The sequence below is a fragment of the Octopus bimaculoides genome, chromosome 1, assembly GCF_001194135.2.
Source record: "Octopus bimaculoides isolate UCB-OBI-ISO-001 chromosome 1, ASM119413v2, whole genome shotgun sequence".
Taxonomy (NCBI): Eukaryota; Metazoa; Mollusca; class Cephalopoda; order Octopoda; family Octopodidae; genus Octopus; species Octopus bimaculoides.
The window spans coordinates 154,481,962-154,502,561 of record NC_068981.1 but is presented as its reverse complement, the minus strand read 5'-3'; the positions used below and the strand labels follow the sequence as shown (position 1 = coordinate 154,502,561).

General features: G+C 33.2%; 1 protein-coding gene across 6 annotated transcripts in view; it reads left to right on the top strand.

The window, feature by feature from the left end:
• Nucleotides 1–20,600, top strand: part of LOC106868434 (inversin) — a 385,976-nt gene that overhangs the window by 341,536 nt on the left and 23,840 nt on the right. For 5 of the 6 annotated variants that reach the window (XR_001409281.2, XM_014913697.2, XM_014913696.2 and 2 more), the window contains one exon: nucleotides 2,984–3,090. Coding sequence is in view for 5 of the 6 variants with exons in the window: in XM_014913697.2 (XP_014769183.1) it covers nucleotides 2,984–3,090 (107 nt within the window). In the remaining variant the exon portion in view is untranslated. Of the gene's footprint in view, nucleotides 1–2,983; nucleotides 3,129–20,600 lie in introns of all 6 variants that reach the window. The other variant, XM_014913699.2, reaches the window with a different exon arrangement.

Sequence of the window (20,600 nt, the reverse complement as noted above, 5' to 3'; positions counted from 1 at the left end):
ACACACACAACACACACACACATGCACACACACATACACACACACATACACACACACATACACACACACATACACACACACATATATATGCATACATATCTATGAGTGTGTGTATATATGGATGTGTGTTTATGTATGTTTATATGTATGTATGTATATATATATATATATATATATATATATATATATATATATATATATATATATATATATATAAATAATGTATATGTATAAACATACATAAATATATAGATATATATACATACACGTACAATTTGTTTCTTGTATTCATAATTATTGGAAGATTTGCAGTAAGCTGAGTTAATAGTGTGTTTGTTTACCACATAGAAAAATAAGCAATTCAATCTCCCTTGTAGAGACACTTAAATAAATCTCTTGGGCCCAGTTCCTATAACTGTTTTGTGCTATCATTGCTTGGTGTAGGTCATCTCCATAGGCAGTGAAGCAATTGCATATTTATTTAAGTAGGTTATCTCTATTTTACTGCATTGAGTTCAAATCCTTCCTCAAACTACAGAAGAGGTAATAGAGATGACTCTGGATAGATATCTGATAGATATGTAATCAATCAGATTTATCATACTAACTGGAAATAGGTAAAATATTGATTGATTGATTCGTCAGTTGACTCACCATTTTGATAAACCTGCTTGGTAATGGTATAAAAGTGTGAGTGTTAACTATTTTACTTTCAATGCTCTTTGCTGTTATCCTTATTGTTGCTTAGCCCACAAGTCAGCCCCAATTAGATAAACCAATGATGAAAGGCATGCCAACCATAAACATTCTGCTTTCTTCTATTTTTTTAGTTTTTGTTTAAGTATAGGTGCAGGCATGGCTGTGTGGTAAGAAGTTTGCTTCCCAACTGCATGGTTCTGGGTTCAGTTCACCTGCATAGCACCTTGGGCAAGTGTCCTCTACTATAGCCTCAAGCCAGTCAATACCTTGCGAGTGCATTCGTAGACAGAAACTGTAAGAGGCCTGTTGTGTGTGTCTGTGTGTGTGTGTGTGTGTGTGCATGTGTGTGTCTTTGTGACTGTGTTTGTTCCCCACTACCACTTGACAACTGATGTTGGTGTGTTTGTCCCCGAAACTTAACAGTTCAGCAAAAGAGACCAATAGAGTAAGTACTAAGCTTAGAAAAGAAAAAAATAAGAACTGGGTTGATTCAATTGACTAAAAAATCCTCAAGGTGGTGCTCCAGCATGGTCACAGTCTAATGGCTGAAACAAGTAAAAGACAAAAGATATAGTGTATCCTGGTGTATATTATATAATGTAACCTTTTTCTTTAAGATGGTGCTTCCATCCATGTTCACCATTCACTGCATTCACCTATGTTCACCCTACTATCTGTCGTTCTCTTTTCACACTCTCATGAACCTACCCACCCAGCCATTCTTGATTTTTAGTCACTATTCTGACACCTCATCTCCAGTCACTATTCTTGACACATCACCTCTGTCATCCTTTCTTCATCTCCTGCTTGGGTGCCATGTATCTTCTCTGCATTAAGATTACATGTTTCTGTTCCTTTCAAACATGGCTCAAAACCACCTCTCTCCATACTCACCCCTCTTTATCAAAGGGTTTTGTTTTTCCTAAGTTACTTGGTGACCTTGCTTGTGCTGCTGCTATGAAAAAATAACACCCAGTACACTCTGTAAAGTGGTTGGCATTTGGAAGGGCATCCAGTTGTCAGAATAATGCCAAAGCAGACATGAGAGCCCAATGCAGCCCTCTCGCTCATGAGATCCTGTCAAATTGGCATGGAAGACAGGCATTAAATGATCCTGGTGATAATAATGACGTATGGTGTAGTTTGAGTGAGATTTGGTTGCTACTTCTAGCAGAAAGTACCCTCATTGGTTTGTTTAATACCAGTTTGAGGTTGAAGTAAAACTGGCCCTGTAGACATGGCATTAAACCACTTGCTCATTAGTATTTCATTCAGTTTCAGAACAAAACTATTTATTGTTCATTATCTTATCTTATCATGCTTTGATTTAATTAACAGCAGATCATCATTCACTATGTACTAAATCATGTTTGATTTTATATTAAATCATCTTTGATTTATACCAGATAATCTGAGAAACTTATGTACAATAAAGCTGGTACCCTATCAAGAGAAAATATTTATTTCTGACTAATTTAATACTCTGAAACCAGAGCTAAGTAATAGCTTTTAGAACCTCACCTCTCCTCTTATGTGTAAAAGGCATTTACATTACAGATTGTAGTAAATCAGATATCTATAAATGATATATATGATTGTATGTTTAATACATTCTCTTTCCAACTTTGTCATTTTGGGTTCAGTGCCACTGTGTGGCACCTTAGGCTAGAGTCTTCTGCTGTAGCCCCAAACCAACCAAGTCCCTGTAAATGAATTTGATAGATGTAAATTGAAAGAAGCCTGCTGTGTGCGTGTGTGTTTGAGAGAGAGAGAGAGAGAGAGAGTTTGTGTCTATGTGTTAAAATTAATTAGCTTGAGGTGGTCATGAACTGAAGAAAGATACATTTCTTAAAGGTTCTGTTTTTATATATAAAAATATCAAAAGCACAAGCTTTTCTGTTCTAAATGGACTACTTAAGATCTTGAAATGTTTGAATGATTGAAAACGAACATCTCAGTTATATAACCTGGCTTCCATCCTTTCTTGTTTTAAATCCCTTTGAGGGAAAAGTAGAAAGAAGTTTAGACTTTCTTTCTCTAAATAGGAAATACTAACACAAAGCATAACTTTTGTACAAGAATTAATGCATTCTAACCATTTTAAATCCCTAAACAGTATTGTACAAATGTTGTGTAGATCGACTTTTAACTTCTTATACCCTTTCTCTTCAAAATACTTACTATGATTATGAATGCAATTTTCTATTGTGTTATGAGGAAAATTTATGTAAATGTGTATTATGATGATATTTGTTTTAAATTCTTTTCATTTTTCTTTGTTTAGGGGAAAACTGCCACTCATTGGGCCTGTAGGCGTGGTCATCTGGATGCTGTGAAACTTTTAATGCAATATGGAGCCTTACCAAATTATATGGATTTCACTGAAGATCGGTAGGCTTTTATTTTCACTTGTACTCTCCTTTATTGCTGTAAGTATTCATTACTGTCATTGTTCTTATCGCCTTTGATGTTTAGATCCAGTGAAAAAGAAGACATTTGCTATATGATCATCACCATTAGCTTCCACCATTCTCATCGTCAGTAGCACCAGCACCACTGCTGCCACCACCACCACTACCACTGTCTACATCTTCCTCATTATCATTTTCATCACCATCATCATAAACAACAACCATTCTCAACATTACCATTTTCATTATCACTGATATATCATCTTCAAGCCAACAAGGAGCCTCTACTTAGTCAATCGTCCTGCTAGAAGCAGCAGCTAAATATCTCTCAAATCACACTCTATCATCTTAAATGGGGTCAGAGACACTGGATATTGCAGTTATACACCCTCTCAGAAAACAAGATGGTTACAGATGAATATTTTTGATCATGGATCTGCTGCATCAGAATTGACCTGCTGCTAAACAACACAACACATCATTATTACCACCAGTTTCATATCATCATCATCGTCATCATCATTTCCATAATTAACATTATCATCACTCTTACTGTCTTCATTATTATCAGCAATCATCATCATTGTCATCATCATCATCATCATCAGCAGCATAGTCATTTTCATTTTCCTCTTTATTATCACCATCTCAAAACAGATGTTTCATCACTTTCATCTCCCTCTTATTTCTATTATTGAGTTTACCATAAATAATTTCTAATAATGGGTAGCATTTAACAATTACATAGTTACTGGTTAATTCAGGAATGTCACTGTTATCATTCACTGCTATATATAATCAGTTTAAAGAACATTGAAAATGAATGAAACAAGATGTAAAATATTTCTATAAAATTTTGTTATGAAACCCAAGCTGCTCTATGATGTAACCTTTCAAAGAATACTGCCAGGTGTCTTCCCTTTCTCCTTAGATAAAGGTGAATCAATATAAAATTAAATGCTATAAAAAATACTGCTAATAATTTAGTCTACTTAGTAAAACATTTTGTAAAGATTATTTTTACATTCAACTGGGAATAACTTGTAGCTATATTTAATTTAATTATATATGTATTTTTTTTTTAAAGAGATAATTCATCTCTATAGTAACTGTACATTAGTGCTCATTGTATTTTGTTAAAGTTACGTTTCAGAGAATAAAGAGAAAATGGAAGGAATGGCGCCTGTTAGTGTTTTATGTGTAAAGAATGTTGTTGTTGTTTTTGAAATAACATGTAACCCTAAGCATGTCGCTTATGAAAGAGAGGTACTACATATTTCTTGACCTCTAGCATTCATGAATGTATCTAAATGAATGCTATTCAAGTGATTGATAAAGTATTAATTATGTAGTAGACATTGGCTTCTTGTCCACATCTTAGTAATATCTTTCCTTTCTCCCTTGTAGCTACTATTATAGGCTTTATGTATTTAGCTATTTTGTATTCCATATCTGCCATCTCCCATAGACACATATTATCTACCAATTTATTTTACATGAACAGAACTTACAATATAATTTAAAGCTACAGCAGATCAACAGAAATTCAAGCAAAACTACCTTGCATTTATTCAAATTCTCTTTAGTTCTACATACATATGGCTTTGTTTAGTTCTACTCTCTCATAAACACAGATATATGCACAGTTATTATTGTTAGTTTATTCATCATTGTTGACAATGACCAAGGACATCACATGGGAGAAGAAGATAAGGCACGGTATATCATGCTGTGACACAGGTCAGGTACAGGTGATCTGCTGACACTGAAGGCAAGGAGTTGGCTCTAGACTTGCACAGTTCACCTTTTCTTTGTGCCCCTGCAATCCTGTTCTGTTTGAAGGAGGTGGCACCTCTGATGGTGTAGCTTCACCAGGCAGGGCGATTTGCTCTTGTGTTTCCCAGGTGTTGTGGTTGATCTCAGAGCTCTTCAGTGTCTACCTTGAATGCACTTGCTTTCCACCAGTTTTCTACAAAAAAATCTCTTGGTGAGTCATGTGTCATACAGTTGATCAAAGTGGACTGCCCACCTGACTTATACTCTCCTCAGCAGTGTATAAATACTCGGCAGATCATCCTAAGAGAGGACCTCCATGTCTGGAACCTTGTTTTCTCTGGTGGTTTTCAACATCTTTTTCAAGCAGTTCGTATGGAAGTGGTTCAGCTTTTTGGCATGGTGTTCTCAAACTCTCCAAGTCTTGCAGGGGGTACAGTGGCATATGCAGTACAACTGCTTGGTACACCTTCAACTTAGTGGTCTGCCTAATACCTCTCCTCTCCCACACTGACTCATGTAGCTGCTCAAATGCTGAACTTCCTTTGATGAAGCATGTGTCAACTTAATTATCAATGTTCACAGATCTGGAGAGTGTGCTGCCAAAGTACATGAACTTACCAACAACCTTCAGAGTTTCCCCTTCAACAGTCATGAGGGGCTTTGGAAGATCATGGGAAAGTTTGGCTGCCTGAACAAATTCATCAGCCTGATGTGACTCTTCCATGACAGCATACTGACTCAAGTACTGGACAGTGGAAATTCTTCTGACACATCCCCGGAGTCAAGCAAGTTTGTGTACTTAAACCTACACTATTCAGCATGATATTCCCAGCTGTTCTGTTGGATGTTTTCTGCAACAATGATGAAACCAGCATCAAAATCAGATTTAGGACTGGTGGCAGACTCTTCAACCTGCAGAGTCTACAGGCCACGATAAAGGTGGAAGATGCAGTAGGGCATGAACTGCTTTTCCACTGCCTGCAACAACTTTGGCTTCACAATCAGTATGTGAACTGTCAAAAGGGATATCGTATCACTGTCCAAAGGGAAATCCTGAAGGTTATTCATAAGTTCATGTATGCACAGGTACATACACACTTGCATATATGAAATATTTCATCCCTTGATTTATTTAGTGTGCAAATAAAGGAAGAACCAAAGTGAAGTATATTTATTCAGTTCAGACAGAAATATGTGTGATTAGACTATAGATCTATTAAAGAGTGATTCCTATCTAAATATTTTCTGACCAAATAAAGGTGAGAAGATTAAGAATCTATTTTCTAAGGACAATTTTAACTATATTTTCTTGTTATAGTAGCCATTACAAGAATATTCAGAAATCTATGTTCATGGCAATCATGTGCTGTTAGTGAAAACAGAATGAACCAAGTCGACAATAAAATTCTCAAAACTTCTCAAAAAATAGCTAAGGCTTAAAATGATTCCAGCTTGCTTGAAACCAATACATTATGTTTCATGGACATATATGAGATTGTGGAGCCAGTCTATGAATGAACTAATCTAATTTCCTTATTACTTTAATTATTTTTGAGGATAAGTGTGCAAAGATGGTAGCACAATTAAGGAACAATTATTATCTTTACTAGTGGTAAAGATTTGTTTTGTTTTGTTTTATGTGGAAGACTGGCTGCATGAACAAGAGCAGCATAGAGGGAGTTACTGAACCAACTTCAAAGGAGTTAGTTAATTATAGTTTGTCTGATGTAGTGTTAACTTGAAAGATAGTTTTAGGTACAAATAAGCTGAGAGTCACAGTAGGAATTTTATGTATTATTCATTGTTTGGAAGGGAAATAACTACAAATGGATGATGCATGTTTAGTATTATGTTTACAGGCGATAGGTGTAGAAGTAAACCAAGAGTACCTTGGGTTGATATAGTTATGATGAGTATCTGCAACCAATGTTAGATGGGAAAATGATGCATGGAGGTATTTTATTGTGCATGTCTGTCCAACTTATGCTAAATAATGGTAAACTAATGATGATGATGGTCGTGGTAGGAATGAGAATCAGACATTGAAGCTGCTATATATATATATATATATATATATATATATATATATAGCATGGAGCCTATGTAGATACTTTACAATGTGTTGTTTGGGGAATCATATATTTAAGTTCAGATCATGCCAAGATTGATTTCTTTGTTCTTTTCATCTCTCTATGGGTGATAAAGTACTAATGTATAGTGAAATGAAATTAACTACATCTATTCTTCACATTTCAAAAATGCTTTGTACCTAGACAAAAAAAAAACACAGCAATGATGATGATGCTAGTGGGGAGGGGGAGGGGTGATAATGATGATGATGATGATGATAGTGGGGGTGTAATGATAATAATGACAGCATTGATGGCAGTGTGTTTACTTGAGTGTTCAAAGAAAATCAATAGAAAGCTTTAAGTAGGAAAATAGGTAAACACACCTAGTTGGAATCAAATCATGACATTTTTTATTCCCTTCTCACCTGATGAACAGAAATATCATTTCAACATTCTTGAGAAATTAAATATCTGACCTAGTTTGTTTCCCTTTCAGTACTATTTTCATCACCAATGCTTCAAGTAAAGGCATGAACTCCACAGCATGTTGCTTCACATTCCTTATAACACTTCACTTAGAAATCTTCACTTTTTTTAAACGTAATTTTTTTCCACCATTCTGTTTTCTTTAAACTCTGTTTCCCTTAACACTTTTCTTATAGCTATGTTTCTTTCAACCCTATTTTTTTAAACCCATTTCCCTTAATCTTGTTGTTTATTAACCTTGGTGTCTTTAGTTCTGTTTTTTTTTTCTTTTTTTACCCTTTTATTTTTAAAACTATTTCCTAAAACCATACTTTTCTTAACCCTGTTTTTCTTAACCTTGGTTTCCTTAACCCTGTTTCTTTCAACCCTGTTTCTTTCAACCCTGTTTCTTTCAACCCTGTTTTTTTCTTAAACCCATTTTCCTTAAAACTTGTTTCTTAACCCTGATGTCCTTAACTCTGTTTTTCTTTATTTATTTTTTACCCTATTATTTTTAATCTTATTCCCTTAAACTATGTTTTTCTTAACCCTAATTTCCTTAACCTTGTTTTACTTAACCCTGGTTTCCTTAATCATGTTTCTTAAACCCATATTTTCTTTAAAATTGTGTTTCTTAACTGTTTCTTTTACCATATTTTTCCTAATCCTATTCCCTTAAACCATGTTTTTCATAACCCTGGTCTCTTTCATCCTGTTTCTTTCAACCCTGTTTTTCTTAACCTTGATTTCTTTAACCTTGTTTCTTTCAAGCCTGATTCCTTTATCCCTGTCTACTTTAACCATGTTCATCCAAACTCTACTAAAAGTGGTCAAGGCAATGAATATCTATCTGAAGCCTGTTTTATCGACTGAAACTAATTGTTCTTGTATTACATTAGAATAGCAGCACTAATCACACATAATCACTAATCACATGTTGTAGACACAATACCGAATAGTATCCAGATAAAATACATAAAACAAAATACATAAACAAATATGTAATAACACAGTTCAGAATATTTATTAAAAGTGAATACACATATTTATAAATAATAGATGTAGCTTATATTCATACACACGTATGCACGCACACACACACACACACACACACACACACACTCTCTCTCTCTCTCTCTCTCTCTCTCTCTCTCTCACACACATACACATGTATGTATACTGACATATCTGTGAATGTGTTAGATAATATGTACACTTATTTATTCATATGATAATTTTATCATGAAATTTATAATACAACAATGAGCTTTATAGAAAAGTAAACTGACAATAAATGGGTTTCTCTAAAAATATATAGCAACTGTATACCTTTAATGCAATTTATGTGCAATTTATGCAGTATACCAGTTTATTCCATGTTAGTGGTGTTTGTGTTGGTGGGGGCAGGGGATGAGAGGAGCTGAAATAGTCCAGTAATTACTGTCATTGATGTTTTGTGTGTGTGTAATAGCTAAATAGTGATGAGGAAGAAAGAACATCAGTTTTAGGTGTTAGTGGTTCTGTCAGGAATTCAGGTAGGAAATATGATTAGTTGAAAGTATTCATTAATATATTACATCTAAATCTTGATATTGCTTACAGCTAGTAATTTGATAACAGGAACTGATCAAATGTGTTGTCTGTAAGTCATAATAATGTTCATGTCTTGTAATCAAATAAACATCACACCGTTCGGCTGTCAGCAGTGGAGAGAAGGGGGGAGAACTTGTTGTTCTCCTGGAATACTTAGTTGGAAATTGCTAAATTCTATAGTGCAAGCTGTAAGTTGGAGCTATTTCCTAGTCTATTCCTATAACTGTTAGATATATATTCCTATTTTATTTATGAATTCCGTGGTTTTCTCCTGTCTCTCTTCTGTATGATAGAAAGGTATTACACCTCTTATCATCTTGTTAAATAAAGGTCAGAAGCATACACTGCTAGTGAAATCAATAGAAGCTGTGAAAAATAAAATAGAAAATTGTAATAATTTGCTGATATTTCTAAAGCTTATTTTATTTTGTTTTATTTCAATAGCATTTGGTTATGGCAACCAGAAGGATAAAAATAAAGCGAGAGATAAAAAAAAAATCTTCTGCTTTTGAGTTTTGGAGCTAAAGTGGTTTCAATGCGTTTTTTTTTTTTTTTTTTCTAGAGGGTTCTTAATACAAATATAAAGATATCTATATGTGTGCATGTATGTAACTGTGTGTGTGTGTGTGTGCAAGAGAGAGAGAGAGATAGTTATAGGGTGTTTTACATTATTGATTAATCATATGATGATGAAGATGATGAGTATATATTCTTTGTGTTTGTGTACATATAACAGCATGTTCTTTGGTAGTTTTAATGTTGTTAGAATGCACCCAAAAAGCCTTTTTTTTTGTGGTACTTAATAAAGGAAATATCTAATACTAAAAAAACTCAGACTCTGAAGTAACTGGTGGTGGTTTGCATTGGTATAAAAGGAATATGTTTATATTGTGATAGTTTACAAACTTATCTAAACTTATAAACATCAAAATATTGATGCCTATACTTTAAGATAAATATGATAATGATGATAATATCTCTTATTAGTACAAAACCACATAATTGTAGCAGAGGGAATATAGATGACTGAATGAACTTGATGCATTTCTGGTATTTATTTTAGTGATCTTGGAAGGATGAAGTGTGAAGTCGACCCCAATAGGATTCGAATTCAGAATGCAAAGAGCTGTATCCAAACAACAAAAAGACACTTAATCTAGCAAATTACTTTGTGGAAGGTCCCTTTTGGCCATCTTAAAATAATAATTAACTTATTGTAGCTATTAAACTCACTTAATAAATGGGAATTGCATTTAACACTTTATATATAAAATCATTTTTAGCATTGGATCTTGAAGTGAATCATCATCATCATCATCATATGTCCGTTTTCCATTCTGGCATGGGTTGAACGGTTTAACAGAAGCTGAGCAACTGAAGGGTTGTTTAAGCTCCATGTCTGTTTTTGGTATGGTTTCTATGGTTGAATGCCCTTCCTAACACCAGCCACTTTACAGCTTTTACTTAGCTTGACGTGTCTTTTCAAGCGCAGAAAACTGCCTGGAGTCTCAGTCCCCTGTCGTCTCCTCTGTGACTCCCAACATTTGTAGATCCTTTCTCACCACTTCGCTCCATGTCTTCCATAACATAAGTAAGTTTCAACACCATGATCTCAGATAAAGTCACTTGTTAAACATGTACAATTCTGAAATTTAATCCCACGCTCTACCATTTTTTCATGGTCCTGTCCTTGTAATAATCTAACATGAATTATTACATAGATTGTGCCTATTTCTAACATAAGCACAAAGGCTTGAAATTTGAAGAAAAAGAATAGTTGATTATATGAACTCCAGTACTTGAGCAATACTTTGTTTTATCAATGCATAAAGGGTGGAAAGCAATGTGTGACCTTGGCAGGATTTGAATTCGTAATGTAAAGAGCTGTAACTAAACACCACAAGGCATTTTACCCAACATTAACAATTCTGCCTAGGAAGGGATGTAGGCTTTTGAAGTTAGAACTTATACAAAGATATATTTTTTATCATCTCTGGATAATTCAAATTGAAGAGGATTGTTTTTCTGAATTAGTTAAGTAATGTGAGTCCCCATATTTATTCTTATTATATTCCACAATTGGAAATTTCTGTTCAAATTCCACCAACTTTGCTTTTAGTCCTTTAGAGGTAAATAAAATAAGCACCAGTTCAGCACTGGAGTTGATGTAATTGATTAACCACCTCCACTTAAAATTGCTGGCCTTGTGCCAAAATTAGAAAGAATTATTAATCAAAGGTTGTGTGTTTTGTAAATCCAATGTAATTGTTCAATCTATCAGTAATCTAGATTGGTACAGCTTCCTGTCATCTCATTCTAAATATGAACTTCTTAATTTTATTGTGGTTGTTGAGCTCCAAATTGGTTTTGGTCACATTTGGGATCAAAGATATTTCACTTATGACATCTCCACATTTTTGGGCTGTGTATTGCTATGATATCTAATATGTCTTTTCAATCTTTTAAAATACAGTTTGCATGATATTTTGCTCTATTTTTAGCAGATTAAGTAACTACATTGAGGCTCCTTTTCCTCCATTTATGTAGAAAAGGAAATGTTTAGCAGCCCATATTGAAACAAATCCAGTTTCTCATTAATTCTGAGTTCTAGAAAAGGTGTCCTAAATATTTTTTTACTTTGCCTGGTGTTGGTATAAGAAAACAAATGACAAGATAATCAAAATTTTCAAAATTTAAATGAATATAATGTAAAATTTTTAAAACAACTTACAGAGCTAGATGTTGGTATTTTGGAACAATAACACAGTAAGTGATGGAATTGTTTTTAATGGAACTTCCAATAATATTACCTTAATTTAGTGACCTGTCAGGTGAAATGTTACTGAACGAGGTTGCTAGTGGATCAACATTCTTCAAGATATTAATGGGCCTTCTGATAGTATGAAATTATCATAGATACTCTTGTGTTAGTGACTAGTAGCAGCAATTACACCCCCCTTCAGGTGTGCCATGAATTTGTATAGTAATTTTGAAACATTTGGTTTCATCAGGAAGACAAACAGAAATTAATCAGATGCTTCTTTGTTTAAAACCAAAATGTGGGATTAGCTATTTGTTAGAAAGGAAACACCAGATGTTGAACCAATTTCTGCATGAGCTCGTCAAAAATCACTACCATAAGGTGGCACCAAGCTCCCAAACATATTGAGTCTTCAGCTAACTAGAAAGTTTATATATGGTCATTCAGCTTACAAGAAATAGCAGCAAAATCTCCCTTAAATTCCACCATATCTTCTTTTTTTATAATAAAAAAATAGGTATGCTTGATCATAGGTATGCTTGGAATAAAACTAAAGCAAGACACAGCTGGAATTCTAGCAGTCATTCCAAACTGATTGGTAAATTACTCTTGGCAATCAAACTGAATTGAATTTGAAGTTAACTTATCAGTGACATATATCTGTGACAAACTGAACAGAGTGGAAATATTGCTTTAATCTAATAATCCAGTCTAGACTGAATGATTCTAAATGTTATTGGCTTGTCAAAAAAATAAAATAAAATAAACAGAACAGAAACAAATACTGATAAAGATTTTTGATTCAAAACAAACTTCACAGTCAAAACTTCCAATAAGCTTGATCACACTTGATGCATTTCTGTCACAGTGTTCTATCTGCCAGTTGGATTTGTGGAACACCTCAAGTAATCTTCATTTTTCCATAAACACAACTATGTTTATGCTCAACTGGACTTGATCAATTATTACAGGCAAAATAACATATTTTCTATAATTTTGAAACTTAAGGCATCAAGCTGGTAGAACTGTTAGCATGCCAAGCAAATGCTTAGTCACATTTCATCCATCTTTATGGTCTGAGTTCAAACTCTATTGAGGTCGACTTTGCCTTTTATCTTTTTGGGGTCAATAGAATAAGTACCAGTTGAACACTGGAGTTGATGTAATTGACTTATCCCTCCTCTAAAATTGCTGGCTTTGTGCCAAAATTTGAAATCAATAACTTTGAGACTTAGTTTTAAAACTTGTATAAATTATTTTAATCCATCTTCTTATGGTAAATCATTTTTTATAATAAAATATGTTCAGTTATAATGTATTTATTTATTTATTTATTTATTTATTTATTTATCTTGTGCCAACATTAAACTTCTTTGTGACATTAATTTGTATTTATAGTTTAAAATTTATATTGATAGAATTTACCATAATGTGAAATGGTTCAAGATCAATATGATATATAGGGAACAGAGTTGGTGTTTCTGCTTTGAGCATTTGTATGAAATCTCAATGCTTTTACTCGGTTAATGGATTCAGCATTTTCTGCTGTGTTAATTTCCCCATTCATTTAATGTCATATTTCAGATTCATTAGGCACCGACATTCTCCACTGATTTGTTATACTCATTTCTTAATATTCTTCACTATGTGTCAAAATGTTCAGCTGTTGTCAACATTTGCAAACCATCAAAGAGCCACTCACTCAAAAATTAAACATTTAGAACTGGTCATCTGTTAATAAATGTAGATTAATCATTTATATTCATGGTTGGCTCTGCCAGTATAAGTGAGAATTCATCCTTGCATTTGATAATTTTGAAACAATTGCATCAAAGATTAAAGAAAAAGTTTCATCAAATATTTACTGTTTGGAACTGTATTATACATTCACTGATGATCAGGGAATTTGGGCCTTTTTAATCTAGCATATAATTTCTGCTTCTGTTGATGACATTACGTTTTTGAGTAGAAATCTTTTTGGTGGTATCTTTATAGATTTGCAGTTGTTCTCAGAAATTGTGCATATGTTTACTTTAGGACTTTTAAGTATGATTTAACCAACTACTTTTAAGAGTTTGCAGACTTCAGAAAAGATGGCCAGAGTGTGACATTTAAATTTCTGATTATCAAAAAGTTCCTTGTAACTGTTAATTTGTTGTTGTAAACACCTAAAGAGGATAACTTCTTAAATACACAAATTATTCATGTTACTATAGAAGGTCTTGACAGAAACCATAACTTACTTCTATAGTCTGGCAGGCATCAATATATCTTTATCATATTTCTGTGCTCTTAGATGAAACTGATAGATAGCACTCTCTATATATATCTTGTTATATTCAATATATTTGATGGAGTTTAATGCTTAAGCTTTATAGCATTGGTGACATTTTTAATTAGATATTTTGATAGTGTGCTAATTCTGTAGGGATTGCAAGCCCATTTTTCAAATAAGTTATTAGGCAAGGTTCCAAATGAATACAAAATATTAACCATTCATTAACCACCACCACCACCACCCTTCATGTTGCAGATCTAATGGCATTGGTCATATATTCACTTAGATTAGGACTGAAATAGCAAGTATTACAGATCCAAGTGATATTTTAGTTTCACTATTGTCAAGTGTGTTGTTTTATCTAATTAGAGACAAGTATTCTGTGAACCATTGTTTTTTTTTTTTATAAATACATAGTTTATATTGAAGTAAAACTGCTATAATGGTGGAGTCATTTGAACATCAGGTAGAATTCTTTTCAATATTTGCACTGATACTCTGTATTCTGAGATCAAATCCTGCTGAGGTTAACTTTACCTTTCATCCTTTCAAGGTCAATAAGAAAGTACCAATCCAGCGAGGTACTTGGTAATGCTATAAGAATATTGGACCCAATGTGCTCCAGTACTTGTTCCAGTTCCTTTCATTTTGTGTCAAAAGCACCCAAAAATCACCCTCACCAACCTAAAGACATAGTGTGGCAACTAAGGCAAATTGTCAAAGATGATGTTAGGTAGAGTCAAGAGAGAGGGTTTCTCCAGCTGGAGCAATGTGTGCCTTGGTGATTGAATGAACTGATGAACAAATGAAAACTACTGTCTGTTTCTAACTTTCTCACTCTTGTCTCCAACAATCATAATCTCTGTTATTTCACTCCCTCACACAGTTAATTTTTTCTCTTTGCTATCATATGCAGTCATGAGTAACCTACCTCATTTTACTTTACTTTCTGTTTGCAGTTAAATTCACTTGTGTCTTGGCTTTGACAAAATAACTAATACCAGTTTTTAAAATGCATACATGTTCTATTAGTTACAACCCATTATCTGTTTGTATGCACTGCACTTAGCAAGCAAATTATATTTGCAGAGAAATAAAAATAATGATGAATTACATACAATATTTTCTCTTTTTTATTTAATACTAGACAAAACAACTAGACCTTTTCTGATCTTATTGATAGAATAATCACTAGCATAGCATGGGATACTAGTGTTCAGGACAAGACAAGTATTGTGGGGAGGGCATGTTATTTTTTGTTTTTAGTATCACTTTTTTATTTTTAGCTATTGAAATTTTGTACCCAGGATAACTATTCCTGTAGCCAAGTCCATACTATGCCACTGAGCATAATTCAATAAGCTCATGAACGGCACTTAGTTTTTGAGTACAGGTTTAAAATAACACAGATTTTAACATCAAATATAACATTTCAATATGCATCATCAATCCAAAGTGAAGTTGACATAAAAGTGCAAATAAAAATGTGCTTACATATGTCAGTTAGATAATTTGTGCTGTAAGAGAAGGGTTATAAAAAAATATTCAATACATGTTTGCATATTTTATAAAGTGTTACAGAAATTTACATACATATTTTCTTGTTAACAAAGTCAAGATGTTTACAAGTAGGTAATGGCAGTAGTAAATAGAAAACAAATTTGTTTTTAAAACTGGTAAAAAATTATTCTTTAGAAGCTAAGCCAAGAATGAAGTTAGTATGTAGTAAGAGAGTAAAGTAAAGCAAAACATGTTACCAATAGTTAGAGATGGGAAAGAGACTTAGAGACATAACACAAACTGCTACTTAAATGAAACAGAGAATAAACTGACAAAGCTTATCCATGGCTGTCACTGACAACAAAGAGAAAGTCAGAAAGAGACAGCAGTTTTATTTCCATTTAGATAGCTAAAAATGGCTCACACATAACTAGTCTTTGATTGGCTAAACTGGCACATGTGACATTGGGAAACTACAATGTCATCTGTATAAGGTCACTACTCTTTCCTTATTCTTTTCCTCAAATACTTTGGTTCCTCATTAGGTATGGGAACTTTTAAATTGGCAATCTTATCATCTGTTACTGTTTTTTTATTGTGATTCATCTTATACATGTACAAAGATTTAGCACTTGTTGGTAAGGCTGAATTTGAATTCAACAACACTTTATGAGCTGCTTTCTTGCAGAGGTTGGCATAAATGTTTCCTTTATTACTTGCTACTGGAAATAAGGTAAAGACATCTTTATTATGTTTGGTATTCAGAGTAAGATGTAGCAAAGATGCAGATTGCACATAGAAAAACATTTGAAGAACAGATAGATTCAAAGGAGGGTAAAAGCGTGGTGTTTAAAAATGAGAAGCAGTTAAAAAGAAAAAGAGAGATGAGTGAGCTACTCAAAGGATAGAGTAGGATAAATTATTCTGGATCTAGATAGAAGTAAGGAAATGTGAAAGGAGTATGTGGAGAATTAATTGAATGGCAATATAGAGAACAATGTAGGACAGGCATAAGAGGTAACTGAGAAAAATGTTGAGGAAATAAGTGTAATGAGTAGTACAAAAAGAGGAAGGTCAACAGTTGATGTGAAAGATGTTGAAGGTATTTTGAAGAAAATTACTGAGATTTGTGGATTGGTGGTGAAAGAAGACCATATTACAGAAGATTGGAGGTTGAATACTTTCACTTTTCTCTATAAGAGTAAAACAATCCCCTAAACTGTGGCTCTGATAGGACAATTAAGTTATTGAGGGATGGAAAGAAGGAGTTGGATAGAGAGTTACAGAAAAAAAATGAACATCAGTGTAAGACTATTTGAATTTTTGTTAGGAAGAGGAACAACTCAACCAATTTTTATTGTAAGGGAGTTACAAGAGAAATGCAGGGACAAGAGGAAATTGTTTTGGGTTTGTTGATCTGGAGAAAGTTTTTGGCAGGGTTCTACATGAAATGTTGGTAATGAAAGAGTTATGAGTAAAGTAGTGATATCAATACATAAGAGAATGGATACAGTTGTAAAGATAAAGCATGGGAACAGTGATGAGTTTGAAATGAATGTTGGAGTGCACTGTGGTCAGTACTTAGCCCGTTACTATATATGGTTGTGATAGAGGTGCTGGTTTGAAGCAAAGAGGAGATTTACCATGAGAGTTTGCTGGATGCAGATGATCTGATATTAATAGCAGAGTGTATGAATGGATTGTGGGAGAAGTAGAATAAGTGGAAGGAATGTAGTGAATATTAGAAGGAAGAAGGTGGTAAAAAAAATAGTAAGCATGTGGTAAGGTAGAAAAAAAACATGGAAATGGCTATATTCAGTGAGTAGAAAGAGTGTTGGATTGAACTCCATTAAATGTACTATATGCATTGGGTGGGTTCATTGAAGACGTAGTGGTGTGAGAGGATTATTCATAAATGTGGCAGCTACATTTCAGTGTTGAGGGTTGATTTGCTGTAAATCCTCTGCAGGTTATCTCATTGTCTGTTAATTTCATCCCAAATTAATTACATCATGTGCCAATATATCATCAGTTAATTCATCAGCGTACTTTTTATCTGCAGATAAATACATCACTAAGCATTATTAAAGTTTTTATCCACAAAATAAATACATCACATTTCATTAACAAAGAAACAGAAATTCAAAGATAAACAATTCCAGCCAGATGGAAATTTTTAGAAATTTCAAAAAAAGCAACAATCAAGCAATGCAATAATAATCAGTGAAGAATGGTAAAATGAAATATGAAGGTAGTGTAGCAACATAAACTCAATGAATAACAAAATAACAAAATACTTGATTATTTAAGAGTTGTTGCTCTTAAATATATTTTTAGGATGTTTCTTCTTTATCTCAAAAGTGGTGTTATCTTCAAATTGCATTTATTTTAATTTTTTTTATGATTCTATTTTCAAAGCTGCATTATTTTATTATTCTATTTCCAAAAGTAATTTTCGGTTTTTTTTGGGGTTTTTTTTTTGTCTTTGTTTTTAATCTATATATTAAGTAAATTATATTGATAACTTTTTGTCTTATTTTTATTGTTAGTGAAATACAACTTATTTACTCTATGAATAAAAAATTTAGCTCTTGAAGTCCTGTGGTGCTTTCTCTATATAAATTATCTCAAGCCTGTTAGAAAGTAAGAAATTTTGATGAAATACAGTTACTCCAGTGTAAAAATTATAAAAATATAATTATTGCATGAATTTTGATAAAATTTTCAGCTACAATATAATGATCATTAGTGTTCATTGTGAATACCATTTATACTTGTGGAATTTTTACCTGTTGTCATGTTAGTTTTGCCTGCCCAAGTGGGTTAAAAACAGTTAAGTTGATTACCCATGGGTATTTTCACATAGATTTACATGATATCAATTCCTGGTTATTAATTTCCAATCATGGAGCTGAATTCATGCTTCAGTTAATCTTTGTAACTTGGAAGCTGTGCAACTCCCTTTAGAAAAAGCCTTACAAGATGTACCTTCGTCATCTCCATTCAAATGTTTTGTAATGCCCTACAAATTAGTATTATTTACTTTTATTATCATAATTACTATCTTCTCATAAACCCACCAGTGTACAGAAAGGGTGTTGTAAAGAGAAGTGGCTAGGTCAATTACTGAGGAAGGTTGAAAGCAAGTGAAAGGACTAGTGGAAATGAATGTGGAAGTAAAGGAAGAGGAAGACCAAAAGAGATATAACTAAAGATAATGGAGGAAGAAATGAGGGCAAAGATGTTGGTGAGTGGTAATGTAGAAGATAGGGCATGGGATCTGTAACGGTAACTTTTGTTTTAACAAGAAAAATAACTTTAAAATCTCTTGTTATTGTTTGGTGTTGTGTCAGGTTTTATGTAGCTGTCTGCATTATCAAAGACATAAAAGTTATTTAATTCTTATTGTTGATAAAGGGTTGACATAAGAGAATTTTGAATGTATATTAAGGGAAAGGTACTGGAGCAGTACCAAGTATCTTGCATTCTTGCTTGCTTATATATCAGATCAGCAATCTCACAGCTTGTTTGTATTTGCATCTGCTGCTGTGTTTAGAAGTTAGTGTTGCTCACACTATTTACATAGTAATAAAGCTTAATAGGAACTAGCTAATTTTTCATGTAGTATTTATTTTCTTATACAATTCTATTTACTTGTAAGCATTACCTGGTTTGTTGGTCTCACAAAATAAATATTTGTATTGAAGAAAAAATAGCTGCAAAAAGATATTTGCTTCATAAAGTGATTATTAACATGGAGTATCTTTTTGCGAGAATATTTGAATATATGTTGTTGTTGGTAACCTCAGGTCTGCTCTGTTTGATCAGACCTGTGATCAATAATATTTCTGTATGAATTATCAATATATCCTTCATTTTTAAGATGATCGAATGTGATTTGAAAGATAATTGGCTGGTATTTCAAATGAGCAAATAGAGGCTCTCATGTTAGCTCATTTTGAAACTGTAAACTACATTAATTAGCACCAAAAGGCCTTCTAGAAAGATTTTACTTTGAAAACAGGTTGCATCAGACTTATGTAAGTAAGAATAGCATCTGGATCTGAGTATAAAGACAGATATGTGAGGTTCTTGTTGTGTAGCCCTTGCTCAGTCCTGATTCAGGCAGACTTATAATCAAAGACTGTCTTTTTGTATACCAGGAACTATGCTGTCCAATAGGTTTTCCCCATTTTTTAAGGTGGCGGTGTGTAATTTTAGAAGCATTAAGCTCTTATTTCTAGCACATAGAGACTCTATCATTGATTCTTAACTATGTAAGATGGTTAGAATTTGTGGTCAGTTTAAAATCTTGCAATGGAAAGATTGGCGATAAAACACAGACTGGAGAGAAGTCCCAAGTTAATGCAGTTTTTGAAAGAAAAAATTGGGAAAATGATTATTCTGAGAGGGTTATAGAAGGAGCGGGTAGATAAGGGGTTTAGTTGGGTTGGCTTAGAGAATCAGATATTATCTAATTGAGCCTTAGAAAAAGAGTGTATAAATCTGAAGAAACCTCTTGGGTCAAAACAGTCACTATCTCCAGTGCTTTTTTTTTTTTGGTGAAGAGTTGTTTGTTACTGCACACTGCTTTTTATTCAATGTTTTTCAATAACATGCATTAACTTTAAATTGATCTGACATTGATGAGAAATGGTACATGATTGATGTTATATATATTTTCCATTATCTATCTATCTGTCTGTCTTTCTTTCTGTCTGTCTATCTATCTGTCTACTTACCTACATTCCTACGTACTTACATATCTGTCCACCTACCAATCTACATACATGCATGCATTCCAATCTATCTCTCTTTCTCTTGCTCTCTGTCTCTCTGTCACTTTCTCTCTCTCTCTTTCTCTCTCTCTCTTTATGTAGGTATAATATACATATATATATGTGTGTGTGCATACATACATACATATGTGTGTGTGTGTGCATACATATATATATATATATATATATATATATGTATACATATATATGTATGTGTGTGTGTGTACATATACATATATATATATATATCATCATCATCATCTATGT